Below are 27,991 nucleotides of genomic sequence, written 5' to 3'. Positions count from 1 at the left end.
GCAGCTGCAGAAATTAGGAAACTTCTAAAGACGGCAGGTCCACAAGCTCATTTATCGGTAATTATGTTAGATGCAAACAGACCGAACACTCCCCTGGAAAGACTAAGATGGTCAGTCTGTTTGGGTTTTTTTTTATTAAAATGGATACTGTTTACAAGGGACACAGATAAATTATGAGACTGTGGATGGGGAAGGACCGGTTGTGCAATTATGCACTGAAGGAGGTGGCACGTGACATCGCCACGGAGGTCTCCGGGGCAGGCTGCTCCCCAGGAGCCATTTCTGGAGCGAGGCATGACGACATGTCCAGGTGGACTGGTACCTGCAGTTCACCCTCCGGTGGTCCGGAATACGACGTCCATGTACACACTCACTCACTTCGGTAAAGAAAAGCCAGAGGAGGCAAGACAGGAAGCGCCGCCCAGGCGAGACAAAGGAGGTGCGTTTGCTTGTGGCCTTTTTCTTTCCCGTCTCCTGGGCTCCCACTTTGGGTGAGATGGGCCTGGTCTCTCCCAGCAAGCGCCCCTGCGGAGAGAAGGTGGCGCAGGAGGCACTGAGGCCTCTGAAGACAGAGCAGAGGCAGGCAGATGGCAGGGGGCGGGGGGACCAGAACTGGAAGCACCAACCTGGCGGTGAGCCTCAGGGTCTTCCCCCTGTGGCCCTGGCTGGACTCCGCTGCGCCAGAAGTCAGCCAGGGGCTGTGACAAGGACAGGGGGCTCCAGAAGCCCTCTAGCTCTGGCTCAGCGAGGGAGAGGAGAGGGATGGGGAGGGTGGCTCTGTTTGCTGGTTTGGGGCCCCTGGCAGTCCCACCTGTAGCCGGGCTGCAGTCAAGGCAGCAGGGCTCACAGGCACCTTTTTAGGGGTGAGACCCTGCTCTCCAGTCAGAGGAGACACGCTCCAGAGGGTGGGACCCGCTTGCTTCGAGGGGAGGGGGAGAGCCAGGCCTTTTCTGTCTCAAGATGCAGGCTCAGTCGGGGGAGTGTACAGGAGCGTGGGGTGAGTGAAGCCCCCAACTTCTGCCAGAGGACTGGAAGGCGGAGCCCCAGGCAGCCGGAACGTGACAGAGACGAGCCAGGAAGGGGCTCCAGAGAGCAGCCATGAGGTGGCTTATGACTTCTGGGCTCACCCCCAAGCTGTGTGCCACACCAAGTTCAAGAAGTGAACCGCAGGACACAGCATTGCCCAGGCTCCACACTGGCCACTTGGCAGTGCCCACACAGGACAGAGGTCAGACAGCACTGCAAAGGCTGTGAGGGCAGGGCCAGCCCTGGAACCGCTGTCCACACGAGGCCACTTAGAATCTGCAGCTCAAACCCAACTGGGTTGACTGTGTGCTAAAACAAAAATGTCACCATTCTCAATGGGGTTTAAACAAAACCAGATATTTATAACATAATGCTTAAATTGTAGGATACAATCCAACATTACTCTGCATATGAAGAACCAGGGAAAATCCAACCAACCCACAAGGGAAACGAAAATCCAGTGTCATCATGTCATAAAAATCCTCATCAAAATATTAGCAAATAGAAGCAAGCAACATAAAGTATAAAAACCACAACCACATGAAGATTATCTCAGAAAAACAAGGCTGGTTCCACATGGGAAAATGAATCCGTGTGATCCACTATATTAGCAGTCTAAAGAAGAAACCACATGAGCATATCAACTCATGTGAAGAAAGCGCTTGACAGAATTCAGTATCCACCCATGATAAACACTCTCAGCAAACTAGAAACAGGAGAGTCTTCACTAAATATAGTAAATGACATCTCAAAGAAAGAGAGAAAAAAAATCTACAGCTAATGTGATAGTTAATTCTGAACAACTGAATGTTTTACTCTAAAATCAGAAACAAGGCAAAGATGTCCCCTGGATCCACTCAGTTCAGTTCAGTTCAGTTCAGTTCAGTCGCTCAGTCGTGTCCGACTCTTTGCAACCCCATGAACTGCAGCACACCAGGCCTCCCTGTTCATCACCAACTCCCGGAGTTCACACAGACTCACGTCCATCGTGTTGGTAGTGCCATCCAGCCATCTCACCCTCTGTCAGCCCCTTCTCCTCCTGCCCCCAACCCCTCCCAGCATCAGGGTCTTTTCCAGTGAGTCAGCTCTCCGCATGAGGAGGCGTATCCACCGCTATTCACAACTGGACTAGTAGCCCTAGCCAGCGCAATACAATAGGAAAAAGAAGTGGCTTATATGATAGCAGTGAGAAGACTCTCTACTCGCGCCTGCACGCGTGAGTGTGTGCTAAGTGACCTACATGATAGCAGTGAGAAGACTCTCTACTCGCGCCTGCACGCGTGAGTGTGTGCTAAGTCGCCTCAGCTGTGTCCGACTCTTTGCAACCCCATGGCCTGTGGCCCACCTGGCTCCTCTGCCCATCGCATTCTTCAGGCGGGAATACTGGGATGGGCCGTCACGACCTTCTGCAGGGGATCTTCCCGACCCAGGGGTCGAACCCCCATCTTTTTCGCCTCCTGCATTGGCAGGCAGGCTCTCGACCACTGAGCTACCTGGGAAACCCCCTCTTTATTCATAGATGACAATAAAGTCTATATAGAAGATCCCAAATGTTCTACTTAAAAATATCTGAGTACAAATAAGTGAGGTTAGCAAGGCTGTAGGATACAAGGTCAAAACAGCTTCAATTCTTCTTCGACTGGAAGCAAACAAGTGAAAACCAGAAATTTTAGGGGAAAAACACTTTAGCTCCCCTCAAAGTTAAGTGCTTCGATATCAATCTAACAAAACATGTGTAGGATCTGTGTGATGAAAACTGCAAATGCTGATGAAAGAGACCGAGGATTAAATAAACAGAAAGCTGTGTTCACGAGGGAGAAGATGCAGTGTCGTTAAGAGCCAGTTCTCCTCCAAAATGACCCACTGGTTTAATGAAACTCCAGTCAAAATCAGTGGAGGAAGTTTTGTAGATATAGACAAGGTCACTCTAAAATTTCTATAGAAATGTAAAGGAAGGGCAGTAACCAAGACGATTCTGGAAGAGAAGGGGAGACGCTGGAGGATCCTCACCAACCGACTTTAAGAGTCATTGCAGGGGGCTCCTCCGGTGGCCGCGTGGCTAGGACTCTGCTCCAGTGCAAGGGGCCCAGGTTCAGTCCTCGGTCAGGGAACTAAATCACACACGCTGCAACTGAGACCTAGGGGAGCCAAATAAATAATTTCTTTTAAAAAGACATTGTAAATCTGAAGTAATCAAACCAGTTGGTATTGTCAAAGGATAAGCACATAGATCCATATGAACAGACTGGAGTCCAGAAATAAACCCACACCACTACAGTCAGCTTTTCACTCAGACTTATTGTCATTCACGTACCATGCGATTCACACACTTGAAGTTTACAATTCAAAGTTTTTTTAGTATATTCGCACACGTCACAATCATAGCACATTTTCATCACCCCCGAAAAGGAGCCTCAGACTTGTTAGCAGCCGCTCCCCAATCCTTCCCGTCTCCCGAGCGCGAGGCGACCGCCAGTCTGCTCTGTAGATCTGCCGCCCGTGCTGGGCGTTTCGTGCCAACAGAAGCACACAACATGTTCTTCTGTGACTTATTTTAGAAAGCAGGTGCCCCTGTCTTCTTCTTTATTGCCAAGTAACCTTCCACTGTTTACTCCAGATTTATTATCTATTTATCAGTTGGACATTTCTGTTGTTCCCACTTTTTGGCTATAAATAATGTTTCAATGGACACTTTGTACAAGATTGTTTTCTGAACGAGACTTTGTGTGGACACGTCTTCATTCCTCTTGAGTGTATACCCAGGAGTGGAAGTGCTGGGTCATGAGGTGACTCCAAGGTTCACAATTTGAGGAGCTGCTGTTTTGCAGACTGTTTTACGCTCTCACCAGCAGTATATCGGCTCCAATCTCTTCACATTCCCCCCAGTGATTGTTACTTGTCAGTATTGTTTATCACAGCCCCCCAGGGGTGAAGGGGCGTCTGCTTCCTCGCAGCTGGAGTTGCCTTTCCCACTGTGGCTCACGATGCTGGGCACCCCCTCATGTGCTCACTGCTCAAGTCTGTATCTTCTTTGGAGAAACATCTGTTCAAATCCACTACCCATTTTTCCATTGCGCTATGGCCCTCTTACTGTTGAGTTGCAAGAAAGAATTCTTTTTATGTTTTGGACGCAAGTCTCTTGAAAGTGGCAGATTCCTTTCATCAGCCTGAGGAAGTTCCTTTCCCCTCCTGCTTTGTTGAGCACAACCAATGCGCTCTAACTAAGGTGTGAAGGTGATTCGACAGGGAAGGGATAGAATTTTCACTAACTGGACACTCATATGCCAAAAAACCCCACAACAATCCTTAAGCTAACCTAATATCTAACACAAAAATTAACACAAAGTGGTTAGTATGTCTAAATGTAAAAACTATAAATTTGCAGAAGGGAACATCTAAGGAAATCTTCATGACCTGGGACTGGTCAAAAAAAAAAAAAAGTGACACCAAAAGCAGAGCCCATAGGAGATGAAGTGAGAAACTGGGCCTCATCAAAGTCAAAGCCTTCACCTCGTAAAAGCCAAGTCCAGGCCTCCCTGGTCCGACGGTGAAGACGCCACATTCCCAGGCCTTCCCCGGTGCTCTAGCGGTTACGGTCCACCCTCCAGTGCCAGGGTTATGGCTCGATCCCTGGTCTGGGAAGGTCCCACACGCCACAGGGCAACTAAGCCCGATCGCCACAACCACTGAGCCCACATGCCCAGAGCTCATGGTCCAGACCAGGGGAGCCCAGCACGCGATGAGACGGCCGCGTGCCACAGCAGGCGCTCCTGCGCGCCGCAACGAGAGGACGCTCCCGCACAGCCGTGAAGATCCAGCGCGGCCAAACAAATAAATCTTAAAAAAACCCAAGACTCCACTCCCAGCGCAGGAGGGCTCCACACTCCCAGGGCAGAGCCGGGGGGGGGGGGGGCGGGGGGGCTCCACACTCCCAGGGCAGGGGTGACTCGGGTTGGGGGGGCTCCACACTCCCAGGGCGGGGGCACAGGTCAATCCCTGGCCGAGGAACAAGCATCCTGAGTGCCACCCAGTGTGACCAAGAAAAAAGTTTCAAGGCCTAATTAATTCCTATCTTAATAAGTTATTCCAAAAAATAGATGGTAGAGGCTATGATGAGGCCAATGTAACCTTGATTCCATAACATAAAAAGGGAAATACAAAGAAAAACAGAGAAGAAAGAAAGTCATAGGCCTATTTCCCATCGAGTATGGATATAAATGTTCTAAATAAAATGATACCTACTCAAAACCAACTGCATATTTAAATGTTGCAGCATTGTGACCAAACAGGACTTCTCACAGGAATGCAAGGGTGGCTTGACTTCGGAAAGGGTGCTGATGTGTTAATATAATGCAATTCATTATGATAAAGAAAGGAGAAAATCATGACTGTCTTAATTAACGAAGATAAACCATTTGATAGTTATGATTCTAAAACAGCTCTTAGTAAAATAACAGTGGCAGAAAACTTTCTATAAGTTGTAACAAGTTACGTACCAGAAGAGCACAGGTGGCGCTGTGCTTCACGGGGAAACCTGAAGACTAAGAGCAGGGTCACCATGCTGACCGGTAAGCGTCAGCAAGGCGGCCAAGATGAAGCTGCCGTCACCACAGGGTCTTCCTACGCCAGCAGCCGCAGACAGCGCAGCTCTACTGGTTCTGCTCCCAAGGGTGGACCCTGACGAAGCGCAGCTGAAAGCAGCGTGCTGCCGGTGCACGAAGTGCCCGGTGGGAGAGAAGGGGGCCGAGTGTGGAGAAGCTGACAGCACAGAGCCAGGAGGGCCGGGCGAGCTCGTGTGTAGACGGTGTTGGAAGCTGGCTCGCTGCACGGGAGAGATCTGACTGCTGTCTGCTTGCACACAGAGTGGACTCTGGATGGAACGCAGCAGAAACTGACCAGAGATGCGGAGAGGATGACACAAGGCGGAAGCGCGTCTTCAAACACTAACCGAAGAAGCAGGAGGCAGAAGCATAATTCAATTAAGACAAAATTTAAAGTCCTACTCAACAGAGGGAAACCATGAGCCAATTTTTAGCCGCCGACAGAATGGAAAGGGAAGGTGAAAGTCGCTCAGTTGCGTCCGACTCTCTGCAACCCCGTCCTAACAGTCCCTGGGATTCTCCAGGCCAGAACGCTGGAGTGGGCAGCCTTTCCCTTCTCCGGGGGATCTTCCCAACCCAGGGGTCGAACTGGAACCTCCTGCATTGCAGGTAGATTCTTTATCAACTGAGCTATGAGGGGGACAGAATGGAGAAGATGCTATAATGTGTGAAACCAATGATGTGCTCATATCTCAAATTTTCAAGGAACTCCTGCAAAGCAATTTTTGAAAGTCAGCAAACATCAGGCAAAAATCCATGTGCTTCAGTTAATTCCGGTGGCAGTGTTCAATCTGATTAATGTTTGAAATAAAATTTAAAAATAAATAAATGGTTAGGATGGCATAAAAAAGAATGAAATAATGCGACTTTTAGCAACATAGGTGGGCCTAGACATTATGATACTAAGTGAAGTAAATCACAAAGAGAAGGAGAAATATTAATATTATATATCATTTACAAATGGAAACCAAGAAACGAGACAGAGGAATTTATTCACAGAACAGAAATAGACCGAGGACTGCCCTGGCTGGGAGTCTGACTGCCAATGCAAGGGACAGGGGTTTGATCCCTGGTCTGGGAGGATTCCACATGCTGCCGAGCAGCTAAGCCTGTGAGCCTGGAGCCTGTGCTCCAGGAGAAAAGCCGCTGCAGTGAGAAGCCCCAGCCCCGAGGAAGAGACCAGCCCACACCCCTGGAGGAAGCCTGAGCACGGTGGCGAAGGCCCAGAGCAGCCAAAGGCCATTATCAATAACTTTAAAAAAAGAAGAAAGGCCCAGCGCAGCCAAAGGCCATTATCGTTAACTTTAAAAAAAGAAGAAACGCACTCACAGACATAGGAGAGAAAAAAACAGTTACAGAAGGGGAAAGGGGGTAGGGAAGAATCAGTCAGGAGTATGGGATTGAGATCCCTTGGAGGAGGGAATGGCAACCCTCTCCAGGATTCTTGCCCGGAGAATTCCAAGGACAGAGGAGCCTGGGGTCACAGAGTCAGACACGACTGAGCGGCTAACACTTTGACTTTCACGGTGTTAAAGATTCAGCCTACTAAACATGAAACAGGCAACCAAGATTCACTGTATAACACAGGGAAATACATCCAATATCTTATAATAACCCATAATGCAAAAGAATCTGAAATATGTATCTAATTGAACCATTTTGCTATATACCCAAAACTAACACAGTACTGTAAATCTACTGTATTTCAATTTTTAAAAAATGAGTTTGTGTTCACGTTCAGTCGTGTCCGACTCTTTGTGACCCCATGACTGCAGCCCACCAGGCTCCTCTGTCCATGGGATTCTCCAGGCAAGAACACTGGAGTGGGGTGCCAGGCCCTCCTCCCAGGATCTTCCCCACCCAGGGCTTGAACCTGCGCCCCCCGTGTCTGCGGCACTAGCAGGCAGATTAAGATGGCAAATTTGATGTTGTGTTTTACACCACGATTTAAACATGTCCCTAAATGGGAGGGGGAGAGACGGGACTTGTAAATAAAGACCAGAAGAGGGAATTCCCTGTTGGCCCAGTGCATGAGACCCCACACTCCCAGTGCAGCCCCTCGCTGGGGGTCTCAGGTTCCACACACCACAACCCAGCCCCGGAGCCCCAGCTGGACAGGCCACAGTGAAGACACAGGGCTGCTGAAAAAAAAGAGACAGAGGCTATAGGAAGAAAAACAGCTTTAAAGGCAAGCCACCAGCAGACACGCCCACAGCCAAGAGAGCGAGAGGCCCCCGGCGCCAGCCAGACCTTCACCCACCCTTCACTGAGCCCCAGACCACCCGGGGCAGAGCGGCCCTTCAGAACCAAGACGGGACCTGGCCCTGGGCAGGGTACCACCCCGCCAACCTGAGGCAGGAGAGCCTGCAGTCCGTGCCCCTCCCACGCAGTCTCCCCGGAAGCGCCCCGTTTCCTGACGCCCCTCCTGGACAGGACGCTCAGCACCCTGACGCCCCACCGCCACCCCGCAGGGCAGGCCCCTACCCCTTATGCAGGTTCGTCTGGGTGTCCGCTCCCCGCCAGGCACCGCGTGGCCCCCGCCTACCCCCAGCCCCAGGGCAGGCCCGGCACTGCGGGGGTCCTGGCTGCCAGACAGAGGAGAATCAGCGCCGCCCCGCCCCGCCCCGCGGAGAGCCCGCTGCCCGGCCACGCTTGGCAGCCAGGACCCAGCCGAGGCCCCCGGAGCTCATGGGCACCTCGTGGGCAGCGGCCACGCCCACGGGGAGGGCACGGGTGGCCAGCTGGGCCCCACCGACAGGGACTGTCTCCTACATGCGGCCCGGAGATGCTCCTGCCCTCCCGCACCTGGACTTCAGCGGGATCGGGGGACGCCCTCAGGCCGCCGGGAGGGGCGTCCGGGGGGACTTGTGGTCCTGACTAGCCAGCCGCGCCCCCAGGCCAAGGCCGACCAGTGCAGATACGGCGAGGGACACGGGGGCCAGCCGGCGGGCAGGGAGGGCCGGCGCCTGGAGGACCACGGAGACGAGCGGCGGGGATGAGAGTCCGGGCGCGGCGGGCGGAGCTGCCCGGCTGCGGGGGGCGCCTGGGCCCTCGCCCTGCCTTCTGACGCCACAGGTGAGCGGGGAGCGAGTGGGACCCCAGAGCCGAACGTCTCCAAAGTCACGCGCGCGGGGCCAGCGCCTTTTTCTGGCCGCGTCACGCGAGGCTCTCAGGCCACGAGGGTGGAAGCGGCGCCTCCTGCGGCGGAAGCAGGGTCTTCACGGCGTGACCGCCAGCGAGGCCCCCCGGGCGAGCCCTCCCTGCCCGAGTCGCGGCTGCTCTGCTCGTCTTCTGCGACGGGCGTGTTTTCTAGAAGACTCGGCGCTTCGGCCTGTGGGCCCCAGGAGGCCTCGGCAGGGGGCCCGCGTGCCGTGACCCTCGCTCCTTGCGTCTCCCCTTGGCGACAGCGGACGCCCACCTCGAAAGACGTCCCTGAGGGGGCTTGGGGGCCGCGGTTCGAGTCCAGGCGCCCCGCCCCCGCCCTACCCCTCACCCACAGGCGGCCCTGCCCGTCGCCCCTGGTTACAGCGAAGGTTCATCTGATTGCCTGCTTCCTCTCTTCTGGGGCCCCTGGACAGACAGCTCCATCCACTCCACTCCAGCCTTGACGCACGGCCGGCACCGCAAAGAGCCGCAGCTCCAGCTTCTTTCAGTGACCAGGCCTCCGCCTCAATGAAGTGAGTCCCCAGCGAGCGGCGCGCGGCGTGCCCACCTCCTGCAGGGCTGTGTCTGCGGGTGGGAGGCCGGGTTGGCTCCAGGGCACACACGGGCCTGCGCTGCCCGACGAGAGGCCAGGGGTCGTGGGCAGGGTCTGAGCCCAGGGGTCCAGCCTGTGAGCCTATCACATCACACGCAGAAGGGGACTCGTGGCTGGCAGGCCAGGGGGAGTGCAGAGGTGGACAGGAAGCAGAGGGTCCGAGGAGGAGCGGGTGAGGCCTGCGGCCCAGGGCACATTCTCTGGGGCCTCTGGCCTGCCCGCTGGGCCTCAGCCCCCCGGAGTGACTGGATGGGGATCCTGCTCACTTATTGCCGCAGCAGGAGGAGCCCGACCCCAGGGCCCCAGCCTGCACCCCGCAACCTGGGCAAGCTCCTGCCTCAGGGTCACCGCAGAGGGCCCGCCGCCCACCAGCCTGGCCTCTCAGGATGGGCCACCGCGTGTTCCACGGTCAGCACCCCAAGTCCCACAGACACACGGACACACGGGGCTTCTGGTTGAACTGTACTGGGCCCGCGGGTCAGCAGAGGAGTGCCAGCCCCGAGGCACTGAGTTTCCACTTGAGCTTCTAAAGCTCGGTTCCCAAAGGCCATGGCCATCGCAGCCCCAGGGAGTCCACAGGAGGCAGGGAGTCCTTTCTTGGACTTGTTCCCATCCGGCAGGCAGGAGGGTGGTGGCAGGGAGATGAGAAGTGGCCTCAACACCCGAGGCAGAGGGCCTGGGTCAGGTGCCTGGACCCCAACTGCAGGCAGCAGGGAGCCTTGGCGGGAGGGCTCCGGCCGGGGAGGGGTGCAGGGAACCCAGGGGCCAGCCGCGGGGTAGGGCCAGACAGGCGGTCCTCACAGGGGTGTCCGCTCGCCAGTGCTGGGTCTGGCCGATGCTCCAGAGGCCAGTGCAGAGGCGCCATGGGCATGCCCCCACCCGGGACAAAGGCCCAGACCAGCTGGTGCCCCGCGGATGGCAAAGTACCAAGGAGAACGTACTCTGGGGGGCCCGAGGATCCGGGAAGAGGGCAGCCTGGCCCAGGAAGCCGGGCCCCGGCTGTGCCCATGGCAGGTGGGGCGTGGGCACGAGAAACCGAGCTCCCGTGACGGGGACAGGCCAGCTCCGGCGGGACATCCCCGGACAGAGGGCTCTTTGTCAGGCCGGGCCCCACCCCTGAACAGCCTCGGAAACAAAGCCGCTCTGTCCGCACTGGCCTCCCTCCCAGACCCTTGGGCACCACCCCCAGGGACAGAGCAGAGCCCCCACCCAGGGCTCCCATCAGGCATCCCGGTCCAACGCTCACACGTCACTGCACACGTCCCAGGCACAGGCTGGCCCAAGCGGGCTGTGCAGGGGCACCCAGGGCACGCTGCCCCACACCCACCCCGAGCTGCAGGCCCTGCCCGTCTGTCCAGCACCCGGGCAGCCCCCCGGGCCTGAGGGGCGCCCGCCTCCCCAGATAGAGGCCAGCTAGAGCCTCGGCTATGCCAGCAGGCCTCCACGGCATTCCTCCGAGTGCTCAGCAAGGCCTGAGGCCCATGGCAGGGGGCTGCCACGACCTCCTCGGGGGCATAGCCCGGGCCTGCTCCAGGCCCGCAGAGTGCAGGCGTGCTCTGCCTGATGTGGGGCCCCAGGGCCCAGAGCCTGCGCCACTGGGGATGGACCCTGCCCGTCCAAGGCCGTCCGGACGTGGGGCGCCTGCAGCACTCAGCGTGTGGGCGGTGGGACCCAGATGAGGCCAGGCCGCGCTCCCGCCAGCCTGGCCAGCTCCTGCCGACACTGGCCCTGCAGCTGGCACAGCACTGCCTCCAGGCAGGCCTCCCGGGCCCTGAGCGCCTCCGTCGCCTCGGCGGCCCGCAGGTCCGGGCCGCCCGGCGCCCTGGCCTCGGTCCTCACCAGCCGGCGGGGCCCGTGGGGCCGGGCCCGGCCCTGGTCCTGCTCCCAGGACCGCTGCAGGGCTGCCAGGTCCTGCGCCACGGCCGCCTGCAGGGCCCGCCTCGCAGCTCTCCACTCGGGCCCGTGGCCACCAGCCTGCACAGGAGACAGCAGCCAGTGAGCCAAGGGCGAGCCGCCCACCAGCACACAGCCCCGGACCCCTTGGCTCTCACTGAGCCTGACCCCCGCCCCAGCCCCGCCTAGACGTCACTGCTCCCGGGGCGGGGGACGACCCCGAGTTGGTGCCGAAGCCTGGTCCCTCCAGGCTGTCTCACCCTCATCGAGCACCTGAGCCCCAAGCCAGGGGTGCTGGGTGCCTGGGACGCGGCCAGCAGCCGGAGCAGCTCTGCAGCCCTGAGCCCTCAGGACCACCCTGCCTCGGGCCCAGCTTCTCCCTGAGGTATGGCGGGGAACTGGGCCTGGCTGCTGCCTGCAGGCCAAGTCCCGGGGGTCCGCTCAGAGCCCAGGGCGCAGACCCGGGGAGCCCACCCCCAGCCCCACCCAGCACTCCAGACATCCAACAGGGTGGCTGGGGTGGGGCACCGGGGAGTCTGGCAGGTGAGCCCACGTCTTCCAAACGGCGAACGGAGCAACCCCAGCATGGAAGTCCACAGCCAGGTGGCCCAGGCCCGCAGCCAGCTCACCGCAGCCTGCCAGGCAGCCCGTCGGGCTTCTGCCGCCTCCCGCAGCTCCTCTTGCAAGGCCTGCAGCTCCCGCGCCAGCAGCCCCGCCACTCCAGCCTCTGGCTCAGGGATCCTGGGCAGAAACGTGGGCGGTGAGTCCTCCGGGGAGCAGGCATCCAGGACTGTGTCCTGCAGGGAGAGACCTCAGTGAGAAGGAGGGTGGCAGTCCCGGGCCTCGACCACGGGCCAGGTTTCCCAGCCAGCGGGGACAGCGAGCAGGGCTCAGCTCCCGCCCCAAGGCCACAGAGGGGGCTGGACCGACCCTCACCCCAGAGGGCCTGGATACCAGGGACGCACAGAGGCCAAACTTCCAGAAGGCTGAGACCCCCTGAGGAGTCTGGGTCTCCCCAGTAGCTGGGAAGGGTGGAGATGGGACAGACAGATGTCTGAAAAGAGCCCCACACTCGAAACCCAAGGCCCAGGTGAAAATCCGGCTTCAGGGTTGGGCGAGGGGGCATCCCCGAGACCTCTCTTCTCTCCTGGAGAATAGGAAGACCCACCAAGGCCCAGGGCTGCCGTGGCCAGGGCAGGGGAGGGGAGGGGAAGGGGAGGGGTGGGACGGGAGGGGAGGGGTGCAGAGGGGAAGGACAGGAGGGGGTAGGGGGGGTGCCTCCTGACCATCCACTGCCAGAAGACCAGCTCCCGGCGCCGCCACTCCAGGGCCGCTTCTAGCCGCGCATTCTCCTTCTCCAGCAGCTGCAGCAGCTGCAACGCAAGCCCCGCGTCAGAGCCAAGCGCAGGGCCCCGCCATCGTGCTCACCACACTCCCGCCTCCGAGCCCAGTCGGCCCAGGCGGGCTGAGCCGTCTCACAGCAGGCTGACGAGCGGGACGGGGCGGCCTCACCTCTGGCACCCCCAGGCCAGGCCCGCCGGGCCTTCGACCACCCGGGGAGCCCCCGTGCCCGCCGCAACCATGGGTCCTGCGGGTGGGGGCTAAGCGCTGGTGCCCCTCACTCGGGACTCCATGCCACATCCCCACTGACAGAGGGTTGCACCCTGGAGGCTTTGGGCAGCTGAGGGTCCTGGACAGCAGACTTCTGGGCTCTGGGAAGCCCCTCCCCTGTAACCCCCTAAACCCAAAGGCAGGGCAGGGGCTGTGCAGTGCCTGGCTCAGGGTGACGGAGGACAGGGCAGGGGCCCAGCATGGAGAACACAGCCGTACGGCCCCCTGCGCCCCACCCTGCCCCCACGCCCGCACCTGCAGACCCCGCACCGGCGCGTGTGGGCCCAGGTGGCCCCTGTGCTGAGCCCCCCGCCTGCCCAGGCCGCCACGGCCTCAGGAAGCCGAAGGGGGTGAGGCCAGGTGTGGTCCACCCAGAGGGCCCACGGCAAGCGAGAGACACATCGGCCTCCACCGCCTCCCAGGCCTCTGGTCCCCTGGGAAGGCCCAGGCCACTCCTAGAAGACAGCCCAGAATGTACTCCAGGGCTCAACAAGCAGCCGGAGCCAGCATTGAGGCTGCCCTGCTGACCTTCTCAGGAGCTGCGTGGAGCCCCAGGCCACGAACATTGGCATGCCACTGGGGGCTGGGCACCGCTGGCCAGATGGCAGGGGGGCTGGAACACCAGGCCAAGGGCCAGCCCAGAGCCAGTGGAGCAGGTAGAGGCAGGCTTCCCTGCGGTGAGAGCCGCCCCGTAACCTGGGGGAGGGCTGTGGACCTGGGAGGGTGGAGCCACGTGCCCATACCACACACAGACGCACGCACGCACGCACGCACACACGCACACACCTGGTGGCGAGTGAGAAAAGCAGCTTCATCGGTTCCCAAGAACAGTCCCGGGGGTGCCCATACCCCCCACACGCAGGCCGTACAGAAGCAGATGGGGGACAAGGACAATGCCCAGCGCCCCACAGCACGCCTGGTCACCAGCAGCAACCAGAGGCCATCCCAGAAGCTTCTGGGACCCATCCTGAGGGCACAGGCCCTGCAAGTAGGCTGCTCCCAGCTGCCACCTGCAGACCATCCTCAAACCTTGGGAGGAAGTCAGCGTCCCCCTTCACCTGGCCACGACACTGTTTTCAGTCCTGCGGCACCAACTCACACCAGCCCCCAGGCGGAGGGGGAGCACCCCCCCGACCAGCGCCCACGGAGGCTGGGGTCCCAGACAGCACCAGGCTGGGGCTGCCAAAGCCCCCGCGCTCCCCTGACCAGGGGACCAGGGGCAGGAGGCCCGGGCCCCGCTGAGTCACCCCAAAAGGAGACCAAGCCAAGGGCATCTCAGTACACCCAGCTGCTGCCTCAGCACCTCAAGGGCCAAGCACAGTCCTGCCCACAGAGCCAGCAGACAGCCACCAGGAACGCCAGCCAGGTGGGCCCCACGAGCCACCCTGACCCCACCTCAGGGAGCAGACCTCCAGGAGCACGCAACAGTGCAGCCAAGACCTGCCGGGCCCATCCTGAGCCTCAGTCATTCTGCCCGGCCAAGTGCCCCCAGGCCGGGCAGTGCCAGCCTCACTCTGGACAGCCAGAGCCCAGCACTCGAGCCGCGGCCACTGCTCTGTCCCAGGAGCCCCTGGCCACATGAGTCTCCGAGCAGGACACAGGAACGGAGGGGGCTCCTGAAAAGAAGGTCAGCAGAGTGGGCCACTCCCAGCCCATCACCAGGTGACACCTCCACAGGCACCCACACCCGTCAGCCCAGACCCTGGTTGTCTTCCTTAATTCCAGTGTCCCCCCGCCACCGCCACAGCTGGCTGCCAGCCGCCCGACACCTGTGCTCTCCCCACGGCCCAGACTGCACCCAGCCACACACACTCATGGCGGCACTGGCAGGCCGGGGCAAGGAGAGGGACAGAGGCTGTGCCCATCCCCCACGCAAGCTAGATGGCGAGCTTGACGACCACCCGCAGCCAATCCACTGCCTGGGGGTGCCACCCTCCCAGGCCCCTTCTCACCTTGGGCCACGCCCACCTCGGTCCCACCAGCCTCACCTGCCGGCCGCCCTCGGGGTCTCTGAGCAGCTCCGTCTCGGGGACAGACAGGTGGCCAAGGCTGCGGTCACTGTGACAGCCGCGGGTGTATGAGTGGATCTGAAACGCAGCGCAGGCCCCATGCTGAGCATTCGGGTGCCCCCCAGCACTAGGCACGGCACAGACCAGGAAAGGGGGTTCAGAGAGGGCCCAGCAAGGGAGAGTAGTCGGCACTGCTGAGGCTGGCTCGGGGGCCCCCCAGGAGGCCCTGCAGAGGGAGGGGCACCCCCACCCAGCCCCCGCACCCCTGTACCCGCCTCAGCTCATCAAGTGGCAGGCCTGGGCGGTGGCAGAAACAGCCCCGGACAGGCTCGGTGGTCCAGTGAGGCCAGTGGCAGGGACACGGGCTACCTGGGTCTGGGGGGGTGGGGGGTGCACCAGCAAGGGGAGGCCTGAAGGTAGCGGGGAGGCCAGCAGGGGGCACGCCCCACACAGCAGGAGCCGCTGGAGCCCAGACAAGAGGGAGTGAAGGCGTCCAAGGAAACGCAAGCTGACTAGCACCAAAGAGTCCTGTGCTGGAGAGAGCCCAGGCCACCTACCCAGTCACTTCTCAGCCCAGAACATGCCCTGGGCCAGTGGGGGGACCCCTGTGCCCCCACAACTGAGCCCTACCAGCCGTCAGGACCCCCGAGAGAGCTGCCCACTGTGCCTGAGCCACACTCAGGGAGGACCAGGTGCCTTCCCCCCCGGCTTCCCTGATTCCCTGCCCCACAGACGCTAAGCAGCACCTGCTCAAGGTCCCTCCTGGACAATCCAGAGCCCTAGCGTCCCACCGTCAGGCCACCCCCAACCAGTCAGTCCCCAGCCAGGCCTGGGAAGACCCACATCCAGCCAAAGGCCAGCCCCATCCTGAACTGGGGAGCTGGACAGGCCTGTGCAGCAGAGAGGCGCTGCAAGAGTGGCACTACCTTGCCCAGGAGGGCGCACTGCTCCTGCTGACCGGCCATCAGGTTTCGCCACCGGAGCCGCAGCTTCCCCGTCAGCCACTGCACGTGGCGGATGTCCACACAGCCTTCTGCTTCCACACCGGGAGCAGGCAGGCCAGGGCTGGCCAGGGCCTCACACTGCGGAGGGGGCACTGGTCACACGCTGCCCCCGCGCCCCACACAGTTACCCCAAAAGGGAAAGGAGGCCCATGGGAGTGGCCACAGTCAAGTCTGAGGGGTGCCAGGAAGAGTTGGGGACAGACCCTGTGTACACACCGGGGCCTGCCCTGCCTCCGTGTGCTCGCCCGGGCATTCAGGAGGGCAACGCTGACCCCCACACGGCCGACCCCGCCGATCCAGCTCCCGCACCCCGGATTTCGGCCCAGGCTGGGATTCCTGCACCCACCTCGCACACGGGCATCTCGTCGCCCAGCCGCACGTGGCTCTGGGTCAGCAGCCGCTCGGGCAGGGGCCCGCGGGCCAGGAGCCAGGCCAGGGCCAGCAGCAGCTCGCGGGCACCCTGCGAGCCTTCGTCCGGGAGCTGCACCAGCGCCCGCCTCGGGTAGCCCTGGGAGCGCAGCGCCGACTTCACCCAGCGGGCTTGAGCCTCTGCGATAGGAGACGCCAGCTCAGGGGGGCCACCCACTGGAGGCGACACTCCCCCAGACTCTAAGGAAGGGCCCCACGCGCGACCCCAGAGCAGAGAGCAGGCTCCGGAGGGTCCCGCAGGGACACGGGGACCTAGCCAGGAGGCGGGGGGGCGGGGCCACCACGGCGGGTCCGACGAGGAGGTGGGACGGTGGGCGGGGCTCTGCAGAAGGCTGTCCCGTGAGCGGATGGTGGGCGGGGAGGGGCGGGGCCACCAGGACGGGTCTGACGGGGAGGCGGGGCGATGATCGGCGCTCTGCGGAGGGCCGTCCCGTGAGCGGATGGTGGGCGGGGCCGGGGCCGGCCGGGGCGGGCCTGGCGGGAAGGCTTACCCAGGGCGAGCGAGGCCAAGGCGCCGTCGGCGGGCAGCGGCGAGAGCACACGGAAGAGCAGCCGCCAGAGCGCGGGGGCCTGCGGGGATCAAAGAACCATTGCCAGTGGAACTGGCCACCTCCCTTCGTCCACCCGCGGGCCCACCGCGCCCGGCTGCCTGCCTTGCTGGCCTCACCGCCTCCGGACGGTCGAACTTGGCGCGGCGGAAGGTCTCGGGGCTGGGCGCGGCGGGCAGCGTCCGGCTCAACGCAGCGATGGCCTCGGGCAGAGCCCGGGCCGCGTCCGCCGGGTCGGGCCGGCGCCGCCGCCGCCTCCCCATGGAGCTCCCACTGGCCTCCCCCGGACTGCGCGCCACCGCCTCCGCGCGTCCAATCCGCGCGAGTGCCGGGTCCCCGCGCCCAGTCGCCGCGCAAGTCCCGCTCCCCTGGGCCTGCCCGCCCAATCACCGCGCCGGCTGGGACACGCCTCCAGCTCCCCCAATGAGCGATGTCCCCGGCATTGGGTGCTGTCTGTGCCGCCCCGTGCGGAGGCACTTCCGGTGCGTCGAGAACCAATCAGCGTTGAGAACTCCGCGGGGCCCGCCCTCCGCGACTCAAGCTCAGCAACCCCGACACGCCTTGTCCGGATCCCACCAATCAGCTCCGCACCTCCGGTTGCTCCAAACGGCGGCCTGGCAACAGCCGGCGGCTGGGAGGGCACTGCTGCCGGGCGCCAACAACCCCGGGAGCGATCCTCTTGCCTCCTCGAGCCCTCTTGGGCCAGGCCGCTGCGGGCTCCCGGGCCCCGCCCTGCGCGCCAGGCCGCAGACGCGGGGGCCGGCACCCGGGCACCAGGGGACGTCCCTAGACCGATCAGCCCCGCGTCACGCAGGCAGGTGCTCCTCCCGACCGGCCGGCGACTCTCCCCCTCAAACCTACGCCTGCAGACCCCCGCCCGGCCCCTTCCTGTCCAATCCAGCTTCTGCCTAGCTAACGCTTTACCCCTTATCTCGTCCCAACCCCACCCCTGCCTGCCTCTGTCCTGCCCCTTCAGCCTTCTTCCTACCACTGAAAAGCGGGATCCGCACGGCCACTTTGGAAAGCAGTTTGGGTAATTTCAGAGCTAGCCTTACTAAGTTTACTAGTGAGTGAGTGAGTGAAGTCGCTCAGTCGTGTCCGACTCTGCGACCCCATGGACTGTAGCCTACCAGGCTCCTCCCTCCATGGGATTCTCCAGGCAAGAGTACTGGAGTGGGTTGCCATTTCCTTCTCCAGGGGATCGTCCCCACCCAGGAATCGAACCCGGCTCTCCTGCATTCCAGTCAGACGCTTTAACCTCTGAGCCACCAGGGAAGCCCACAGTACAAGTTCCGGGAATCTACAAGGACTCGGGTCGACATGGAGGAGGGCGGATACAAAACACCACGAGGTGTGTTTTGTTCAGTTGCTAAGTCGTGTCCAACTCTTTGCGACCCCATGGACTGCAGCACGCCAGGCTTCCCTGTCCTTCATCGTCTCCCAGAATTTGCTCAAACTCATGTCCATTGAGTGTGATGCCATCCAACCATCTCATCCTCTGTGGCCCCCTCCTCCTCCTGCCTTCAATCTTTCCCAGCGTCAGGGTCTTTTCCAACGAGTCAGCTCTTTGCATGAGGTGGCTGTAATAGTAGAGCGTCAGCTCAGTCCTTCCAGCGAATATTACTTCTCATCTATAGGAAGTGTTCAGAAAGCCAAGTGTACAGAGACAGGAAGCAGGTGACCTGGACAGAGGCTGGGACTGGGGTGTGGCAGATGGGCATGAGGGAATTTTTGTGGGTGAAGAGACTGGTCTATAGCTGGATTGTGCTGATGGTTGCAGAACTCTGTGAACTGGTTAAAAAGCACGGAATGTGCATAGGTGAGTTTTATGGCATGAAATTATGCCTCAATAAAGCTGTAAAGAGGACAAGTGTAGGGGAAAGAAGGCAGAGAAAGTGCTCCCCAAACAACCCCAGCCTTGGCCAAGCAGACAGGAAGTGTGGTCATGCCTGACTCCCCCATCTTCTTCCCAGTCCTCACCTTTGCCTGCCCCCATCTCAGGCACAGCCAGCTGCTCATCCCTGGTGTCCGCCGCAGAAGTGACCCCCTTCTCTAGAACTTGGCCTCTGACCCAGGCACCCCGACCCCAGGAGGCTGTTCACTGGCCACCCACTAGCAGCTTACCTCCCAAGAGTCCTCCCGCCACAGGCATGGGGGCATTGCTCTCTGCCCCCTCACCCCGAATTTCAGTCCCCTCCAGGGTCCTCCTTCAACTAGGGCTGGGACCAGCACAGACTTCCAGTCTGGCTGTCTTCTGTCTCCAAGCTCGGAGACCACCCTGGTTAGGCCCACCAGCCGTAGTGCCGGCAGACTTTGCCCAAAGTGGTTCCTGAGCCCTTTTCCCTCTCTGGTCTTCGCACCTGCTGGGCCTTCTGCGTGGAGTACCCTCCTTCCCAGCCTGAGGCCTGGCTGACCCACTCTTCTGCAGGCTTCAGCTCTGTAAGCAGTCATCTGCCCCTCACCCCCAGACAGCGAAGCATGCTGTGGGGCCAGGAGTCGGCTGCCTCTTCAGGGCCGCCTCCCAGCAGCTCAAGGCAGGCTTTCCTGTGCACACACTCCCCACTCTGCACTTGCTCTGCCCACAAGCCCTCAGTCCCCGGGCCCCCAAGACACCTCCACTACTGCGGCCACGCACACAGACACCCAGGCTCACTCGGCATCCTCTGCCCCCTCCTCTTTGGTCCCATCCATCCCCAGAGGCTCTCCGGCTCCCACCCCTCGGAGTTCTCTGAACCACCCAAATCCCTCTCACACACACACACACACACACGTGACTCCACACACCTCCCTGGGGCCCCCATGCCTGTCCAGCGTTGGCCTGCCAGACCCATAGCCAAGCCATGGGGCAGGGCGGAGGCCACACGCAAGGCTGAGATGACCCCTCTAGGCTCTTCAGGTCAAGTCCTGGGACGGGGCAGTCTGCCAGAGCCAGAGCAGCAGTGACCAAGCAGGGGGACCGGGAGGGCTCTGAGGCAGTCTCAGGCTGACGTGAGACAGCCCCCAGCCGTGCTCCCCAGCCAGTCCTCACAGTCGCCCAGCAGGCAGCGCCCACATGCTAGCCCCTGGGCATAGGGTGGGGGCAGAGGAGGTGAGTGTTGTCTGGGTGGACGCGCAGAGGGGGCTGGCTCCATCTGGCGGGGTGGGGTAGGGAATGGAGACAAGGGTGGAGCCACAGGAAGTGGGGAGGGCAGGCAAGGGCTCCCCACCACAGCGCCCCAAAGCTTCTCAAAAGCGGAACCAGCTCAGCGATTCCCCTGCGCCCTCTGTTCCTGCTGACCCGTTCCAGAACGAGAGAGGAGGGCTGCACATCTGGACGAGGGGCTGGACAGCATGGCTCCCCGCAGAGCAGCCCTGCCCCGCCAGGGCAGCAGGCAGCAAGCGGGAGCGCGCTGGCCTGGCGTGGGGACCCCCAGGAGGACCCTGGCCACGCCCCTGCACCGTTGCTCCGGGGATGCGAATACACGAGCAGGCCTCCCAAGTGTCCACCTTTATTGAGGGCATGGGGGTCTAGAGGGGAGCCCCAGGTGCCTGTGGAGAAAGGCCTGCCATCAGCCTGGAGGGCAGCAGCCCAGCGGGCAGCTGGAGATGGGTCTCCAAAACCTGTGCAGAGACAGACAAGGACAGAGGTGAGTGCAGGCCCAGGGCGCTCAGACCTCACTGCGAGGGACACATGCTCAGGGCCACTGGGCGGGGCGGGGTGAGGCGTGGGGAGGTACCTGGGTTTACTTGAAAGTGTGGCTCTCGGCTCCGCCACGCCCAAAGCCTGCAGAGAGGTAGAGGGCAGGTTAGGGGTGGCCAGGGGCTATGGAGGGCTGGGTCGGGCGGGGGCGTGGGGAGCATACCTTTGGGTCCGAACATGGCTGCGTAGCAGGGGTGGTTGCAGTAGGGCTTGCCTTCATGCTGCAGGGAGAGCGGCCATGAGGGTCTGCCGACGTGCCCTGCCCTTACCCCTCAGCCTCCCCGCGGCCCCGCCAGGCCCCACCGACCTCGGCATGACCCCCGGAGGTCAGCGTCTTCCCACACTTCTCACACTTGAGGCAAGGCCGATGCCAGTCCTTCCCCAGGGAAGTCACCCGCTCAGCTGCAGAGGCACAGAGAGACCCCGCGAAACGGGGCACACGCACACGCTCACACCCACGCGCTCCGGATGCCTCTGCCAAGGCCCGCCTACAGCGCCCCGCGGCCCACCCGGGGGCTCAGCGGCACCTGTGCCCCCGCGGGTGGGGCACTTCCAGTCCCCAAACAGTCCCGCCTAACGAGCGGGAGTGGGCGCTGGTCCTCGGGGCGCCCCGAGGGCTTGGGTGGGGCTGGGAGAGGAGGAGGTGGGGGTCTCGGGCAGGACCGGGCCGGGCTCCCGGACTGAGCTCTCCCCCGCCTCTGCACCGGCGACCGCAGTGCTGGGGCGGGAGGGACCTCCCACTTCCTCCTGCCCCCCCACCTCCCCTGGGCCCCCGGGGCGCGGGGCGGGAGGCGGCGCCCGGGGTTGCGCCGCCCGGGGCGCGGGTTTCCGCGTCTGTTTCTACTTAACGATGGGAGAAGCGGCCCGAACCCTGTGTTCCTTCCTATCCGCCGGGGTCCCCGCCTAGGGCGCGCCAGGGAAGGGGCGAGATAGCGGGACGCGGAGACAGGGAGACCCAAAGTCAGGGAGATTCAGACCGGAGACTCAGTGAGACCCGGAGAGAGAGCGGGGCGGAGATGGACGGCGGCCAGACGCAGGGGGCCCGACCGGCACACCCAGACGGCCACCAGCAAGGCGAGGTGTCGCTCCGCGGCGCTTCCCGAGGTCCCCCTGCGCCCCCGGCCCACCCGGGCGGCCCCTCGGGATGGACCCTGGGCCGCGCTTCCGCGTGGGGCTGAGGGGGAAGCCTCAGCTCGAGCCGGGGAGGGTGAGGGTGGGGTGCGCTCACCAAAGTACACCTCCTTGTTGCACTTGGGGCACTTGGGCATGGTGGCACCGGATCGGAGCAGATAGCCAGGCGGGAGCAGACCGGAGCGCTGGACTGGGTGGGTCGCGCCCGGTCCGCGTCTTTCAAGGACCCCTGGGCCCCGCCCCTTTGGGACACGCCCCCAGCGCCCCGCCCGCCTGGGTCCTGAACTTGGACCCGGAGGCCTCGGATTCCAGCCAACGGGCCTAGAAAGGTCATCTGGTCCACCCTCGCCTTGGAGCAGGACCCGGGCCTGGCCGACGGCAGAGCGCGGTCCGAGGGGTGCAGGAGGTCGGCGGGTTGTCTCGCCGATTGGACGGGGCTGGAACCCCGGAGGAGCCTCGCCCTCGCCCCGGACTCTGGGCGGGGTCTCCCCAGAGCGGGAGGGAGCACCCCAGCCCCCACCTCAGAGTGCTGGAGCCGGAAGGTAACCGCTACAATGCAGATGGATGCAAACGAGCGTGTCGTGCCTTTCCGCGCCTTTCCCTAGATAGAGGGCGGGGGCCACCCACAGGGCGTTCTCAGCCTAGTAGCCCTCCCCCACGAACTGCCCTCCGCCTTCATCACGCGTGGGGCCAGAAGGTTGGCCCGCCCCAGTCTCCTACCGCCAAGGGACATCCCAGTGTCCACCGAGCCCCCCTTCGGCCCGCCCCTGGACGTCCGTCGGACCGCAGCGGAACTCCCCGGGGACTCCGAAACGGGACATCCCCTCCCAAGGCGGGGCCGCTCATCAAGGGCAGGGCTGGAGATTCTGCGGGATGTTGGGGGTGGGGGGAGTCTGTGCGGCAACGCCCAGGCCTCCATGGAGCTGCGCAGCGGCGGGGGAGGGGTCCTTATCTCCGCAGAAAGCGCTGAGGGCCGAGGGCCGAGCGGCCCAAGTCCGACGTCCAAGGAAAGGGCGGGCGGCCCGGAGCCTCTCCGGTGCCAGGCGGAGACTGTGGGCCCCACCCGCTCCAGGAATGAGGGAAGGCCAAGGGGGCTGGCGCTGGCGCGCTGCACGGCCCTAGGCCATCCTCCGCTAACCAGCAGAGAGGCCTGCGGCCTCATGGAACGGTCCGGGGTTGGTGGGGAGGCTGATGGACCGGTCTCCGTTGCCCCTCAGCCCAGGTGGAGGCAGGGAGGCCTGGGTGGGGTCTCCCTGCTCCCCACCCCAGGAGGACGCTGCCCAGCTCCACCCTCCTCTCAGTCAGTGTCGCCCAGGGCACCCCCTCTCACCCTCGGCTGCAGGAGTGGCTACCCTCCCTGTAGACCCTCCACCTCTCGGGTCCACCGTGACCCCCCAAGCCACACCCAGCTCCTGGCTTCAGCAACCTCAGCGCTCAGTCCTCTCTCCATCCCGGCCCCCACCCCGAACCTTCAGCAGTGTCCTCGGCTCCCCTCGACACACCCGTCCCTCAAAACAAATCATCATCTCTGGGCCTGACCAGGCCCTGTCCGCACAGAGGGCGCTGCAGACCATCGTCTGAGAGGCCCTCAGCCCTGAGTGGCGGGAACCCCTCTCCCTCCCCCCCCCCCAGCCTCCCCCCACCCCTGACCCTGCCCCCTGGGCCTGTCTCTGGGAAGGGGGGAGCCACGGCCACCTGCACCTCAGAACCCCACCTCGACCCGACCTGCCCTCTGCCCCCCGCCAGGCCCTGCGGTGGGGGAGCACGCCCCAGCCTCGGGGAGGTCAGCGCACAGGACCCCACCCTCCACCACCACTCTAGTCCTCCCTCCCTGGGACCCTCTTCTGAGAGTAGGCCACAGTTCTGCCCCTCACTGGGGCTCCGAAAGCCCTGGGATCCACAAAGCCTGAGCCCTGCCCTGGAGCCCTAGGTGGCTGGCTGCCCGCTGCCCTCAGGAGGGGTGCCCACCCTCCACTGCAGGAGCCACACCAGCCTGCCCTGCCCTGAGCCTCATCACCCTCTCCCCCCGGGCACAGGAGTGCCTCCCCGGTTTCTGGAGCTGTGGCTGCCCGCCTGCCCCAACTCAGCCCTTGGTGTCTCCCTGGCCTGTGCCTGGTCTACCAGGCCAGGCCAGGAACAGGAGGGTTGGCCCCGGTTCCCTCCACTCCCGGCTTCATGACTGAGAGAGAAGTGGAAATGAGAGACAGCCGGAGGGGGACAGGCACACGGACAGACACAGCTGGGAACAGACAAACGGACAGACGGGCAGAAGCAAAGAGGGGAGGAAGGGTTGAGACCCCCAGTGACAGAGAGGGCTGGCCTGGGTGGGTGGGGGTGCCAGGCAGGACCGTCTGGGGAAGTGGGCATCTGTCACGGCAGACCCTCGGGTCGGGCCACACACGGTGCTTGCACCGCCCGAGTAGGCGTGCTGGGTGAAGGTCAGCTCCACCCACGTGATGAACCCGAGGGGCAGTGAACGGCTGGCAGCTTGGATGCGCACGTGTGTCCAGGGCCTGCAGGCACGCCTGTGTGGGCACACCCATCTGAGCATCTCTGGGGGGCTCCGGGACACGGGGGGCCACCCTGAGCTGGGCTCGGCTTCCTTCTGCACGCTTGGCCCTGGGGATGACCCCTCCCCGCACTGGACTCCAAGCCCCCAAGACTCTGGGAGTGGGGGAGCAAGAGCCCCCCCCTTGCAAACCAGGGTGATGAGTCTTCCGGGCCTGCCCGGCTGTTATTGCTGTTGCTATAGCCACAGCGCAGGCTGGTGTGGGGAGGAGGCCGAGAGGGGCCAAGGCCCATGGGCGTAGCCCTCGGGTTGGTACTTAGCACAGTTTTTCCAGACACACACACACCACACACACTCTCTCTCCCTGGAGCCCTCCCAAAGCCCCAGCTCCCTGTCTGTCCTGCCCGCCTGTGAAATTAGGGACCCCCCAAAGCTGCAGTCCCCCAGCTCTGGGGGGTGTGCAGGGTGGACAGCTCCCACAGTCTCTAGACTCTCTGACCAGGCACGGCCCCATTTGAGGCTTCCCTGTGAGTTGCTGGCCAGGCCCTAACAGCCCCTCCAGGAGCAGGCTTCCTGATTCCATCAGCTCACCTGCCCCAGGAAGCTCTTGAAGGGGCGGGGCGCTGACCTGGCCCAAGGTCAACCAAGCTCAGGACCACCGGGCCAGTTGAAGACCCAGCCCTGCCCTGCCTGGCCCTTTGGGGCCACTAGTGGCGTCTGCTGCACGAACACACGGAAGGCACGGTGGAGCGCCGGGGACATTCCAAGACACGGCCCCCACGCTGGCAGCACCCAGCCCCGCGCTCTCCCTCCCAGCACTGGCCCCAGGGCTGTGGGCATCTGGAGTGTGAGGGACAGAGCGGCCAGCACAGCCCCTTGCCCCAGGCTGCTCTGTGCCCAGAACACACCCCCTACACTCGGCCAGCGTGAGGGCACCCAGGGCCCTGAGACCTGGGAGAGGCTACTGTGGGGTTCTGGCTGCTGGCCAAGGCCACCAGCGCGTGCTCACCCTCTCTGTGCACACGGCCACGCCCTCACCCACTCGTGTTCCACCCAGAAGGGAACCAGGGGGGACTCTGCCCCACAGCAGGATTCTGGACAGCGGGGGCCCCACGGTGGGCTCGCTTGGGCTCCTGGCACTGGTAGAGCTTGCGGGGCGAGGCTGGGCCCCAGTGGCCACTGAGGACTCTTCCGGGGAAGTTCTGCCCTCGGAGCTACACAGATCCACCCCCATCCCAGACCACACACTGTGGCACTTGCCCCTGGCCTTTGCCAGCCATTCCCGAAGCCTCCACCTCGCGCCCCAGTCTCTGGGCTCCTCCTCAGAGTGGACAAGAGTAAGGCTGTCCCCTGCGAGGGCTGGAAGCCTGCAGGGCTTCTGTGGCATTCCTGCACCCAGTGCCTAACGGGTCCAGTGTGTGCTCCGGGACCACTGCTGAGCCAGGGCCAGAGCCGGCTTGCCTACCCCCGGAGTCCACCCCTCCCTGCCCTTCCTCCAGGCCTGGCTGAGTCACAGGCACTCAGACATTCCCAGGGCCTATTTTTAGCAGCTTGTCTCCCAGGACCCCCTGTCTGCCCCAAGGTCCTGCCCCAGGTGGCCCTGAGGTGGGGGCAGGGGGATGGAATCTGTGCTTTCCCAGGAGGGCTCCGACCCTGTCCTCCAGGCCTAAGACCAGCCCAGGCAGGAGAGGGTCCCTCCCCTCCTCTCTTGGAAGCAGGCCCGGGAGGCAGAGAGGCTAGGGGCACCTGCGCCCATGAGCCCCCTCAGCCAGCCCTGCCAGGGCCTGCAGCTCAGCTCGTTGAGGTGCCCCTGCCCTCCCAACCCCCCCAGGATGAGCCTGGTGCCAGGAATCTCTGTATCCTGGAGCCAAAGGCCATGCAGAATAGCCTCAGATTCCAGCCTCTCCAGTCCGGCAGCGGGGCGTGTTCACCGCCCCAGACCCACCCCTGCAGCGGCTGGGCCCTGAGAAAGTGTGCGGCCTGCACCTGGCCGCCTCTCCCGGCTGTCCTCCCCAGCCCAGCCCCCAGCGGCAGAGGGCCAGGCTCGCAGGCACTTGGTGACTTCTTGACCCTCAGCTCCTGGAACCACTACCAGTGCGCAGGTGCAAGAAAGGTCATGCCCCCTCCAGGCCTGGAGGGGCTCAGGGAGGCTAGCTGAGTTGGGCGGGGTCCCCAGCGAGCCTTCACAGCAGAGGGGCAGCCCAGGGGAAGCTGGTGGGGCTGGCGGGGAGAAGGGTGGGGGATCTAGGTCAGGGGTCAGGGGATTCCAGGACTCAGGAGGTGGGGACGGAGGAAGCTGAAGAGATGCCTGGCGTGGGGCGCAAGGGAACACCAGCCAGGGCCTGGGAGGCTGATGGGGTGCAGGGGGCTCAGAGGGCCCTGTGGAGGAAGTGGGGAAGACTGGACCGGTGGGAGGGGGGTGCGGCTGGGGAGCAGGGTGTTAGAGGAGGCCGGGGCGCCGTGCCCAGCCCCGGGGTTCTGGAGCGGAGAGAGGAGCTTAAATGGCATTTCAGGGCCGCCTCGCTGGCGGGGTGGGGTGGAGGCCCGGGCCGCGGCAGGCGGAGAGGGCGGCGCACCGCACACAAGCGTCCGCGGCATCTTGCGGGGTGCCCGAGGAAACCCCTGGCTCGTGGAGAGGCTCCCTGGAGCTGGGGGCCCCTAGGGAGCCCCGGGAGCGCGGGGCCCCCGCGGCCCCCACTGGCGGCACTCGGTGACCGCCAGGAGCCTGGCGGGAGCTGCCCCACCCCGGTTTCCATGACAACCCGGGGGAAACAAACAAGGAGGCTCAGCACCCTCCCGAGAGCAGGAAACGGAAGGCGGCCTCCGCGGCCAGACCCCGCGAGTGCGAGGCACTAGTGCCAGGCAGGTTGCGGCCGACCCGCCTTCTGGGGGACCCGGTGCCCCTCACCCTGCCCGCAAGGCGGCAGCCACACCATAGGCGCCCCTCCTCCTGGGTTTGGGGGAAGGGCTCGCAGGAGATCGCATTTCCCTCGCGTAGTTTCCACTGGAGCGTCACAGAAGAGGAGGAGCCCAGCTGTGCTCTCAGCCACCCCCACCTGCTGGACCGCAGGAAGTTTCCCTCCGGCAAGAGGAGCCCTTGGCAAGGGCGGGCCTGGGGGTGCCCCCAACGACCCCCCAACCAAGGAGCTTCGGCTTAGCAGAAGGGAGGTGGGAGTGGAGAGGTGTCCCAGCCGCTCCTCTGAGTGCACCCCTTACCTCTGCCCGGGGTAAAAGAGGGGCGCCCCTGGGGCGCCTGCACCAGGGCCTCCCACCCCCGAGGCAGGCCAACCCGCCTTGCACATCCTGGCTGCGTTCCCGGCGCCAGCCAAATGCAAGGAGACACTGCTGCCCACGCTGGACGCCTGGACGGGCCGGGAGGAAGGAGGACGGCTTGGCATTGCAGACACCGAGCCGGCCGCTCCACCCGAGGGACACGGATGGCTGCTCGAAGGACAATGAGCCCGGCCTTCTGGCTCAACTGTCTCAGCCTGCGTCCTGGAGGACGGGCTAGGGAGAGGCCTGTGCCAGAGGCTGGGGTGCTGGGAGCTGGCCCCGGGGATGAGGGGGTGGGGGCAGGGCACATATGGAGCCGGCTGCCTACGGTGCTGAGGACACAGGCCCAGAGATGACCAGGCCCCGAAGCTCCTGGCTCCGGGAGGGCCAGGCCTCTGGGGATGCGATACTCGGAGCAGGCTGGAGCAGGCGCTGAGCCGTGGAAGGCGGGTCTACCAGGGCTCTGCCCCGGAGCGGAAGGGAAGGGGCGCCCTCTGGTGGGCTGCTAGGGAGCCGCGGAT

The 27,991-nt window shown here is 63.1% G+C and overlaps 1 protein-coding gene across 3 annotated transcripts; it reads right to left on the bottom strand.

Moving 5' to 3' along the window:
• Positions 1-117: 117 nt before the first annotated feature.
• TEDC1 (tubulin epsilon and delta complex 1) lies at positions 118-17,208 on the bottom strand. Of its 3 annotated transcripts, none has more exons than XM_060401518.1 (9): positions 16,998-17,208; positions 16,822-16,900; positions 16,248-16,450; positions 15,824-15,979; positions 14,877-14,975; positions 12,564-12,650; positions 12,214-12,299; positions 11,907-12,074; positions 118-3,164 (listed from the first exon to the last, which is right to left on the bottom strand). In XM_060401518.1, the coding sequence occupies exons 1-9, from the start codon at positions 17,139-17,141 to the stop codon at positions 3,143-3,145; spliced, it is 1,044 nt and encodes a 347-aa protein (XP_060257501.1). In that variant the 5' UTR covers positions 17,142-17,208; the 3' UTR covers positions 118-3,142. The 3 variants fall into 3 exon arrangements, with proteins under 3 accessions (XP_060257501.1, XP_027813294.1, XP_060257500.1); XM_027957493.3 differs by lacking the exon at positions 12,214-12,299 and adding an exon at positions 5,523-11,358; XM_060401517.1 differs by lacking the exon at positions 118-3,164 and adding an exon at positions 11,117-11,358.
• Positions 17,209-27,991: the final 10,783 nt, after the last annotated feature.

Source organism: Ovis aries, chromosome 18, assembly GCF_016772045.2.
Source record: "Ovis aries strain OAR_USU_Benz2616 breed Rambouillet chromosome 18, ARS-UI_Ramb_v3.0, whole genome shotgun sequence".
Taxonomy (NCBI): domain Eukaryota; kingdom Metazoa; phylum Chordata; class Mammalia; order Artiodactyla; family Bovidae; genus Ovis; species Ovis aries.
The sequence above is the reverse complement of the archived record's forward strand: the minus strand, read 5'-3'. Positions and strand labels throughout refer to the sequence as shown.

Excerpts from the sequence above, each read along its gene's own strand:
- TEDC1 (XM_027957493.3), bottom strand. The coding sequence starts at position 17,141 with ATGGGGAGGCGGCGGCGGCGCCGGCCCGACCCGGCGGACGCGGCCCGG. Across the intron at positions 16,901-16,997 it reads AGTTCGACCGTCCGGAGGCG|GCCCCCGCGCTCTGGCGGCT; the intron begins GTGAGGCCAGCA and ends TGATCCCCGCAG. Across the intron at positions 11,359-11,906 it reads GGGCTGCCTGGCAGGCTGCG|GCTGGTGGCCACGGGCCCGA; the intron begins GTGAGCTGGCTG and ends TCTCCTGTGCAG.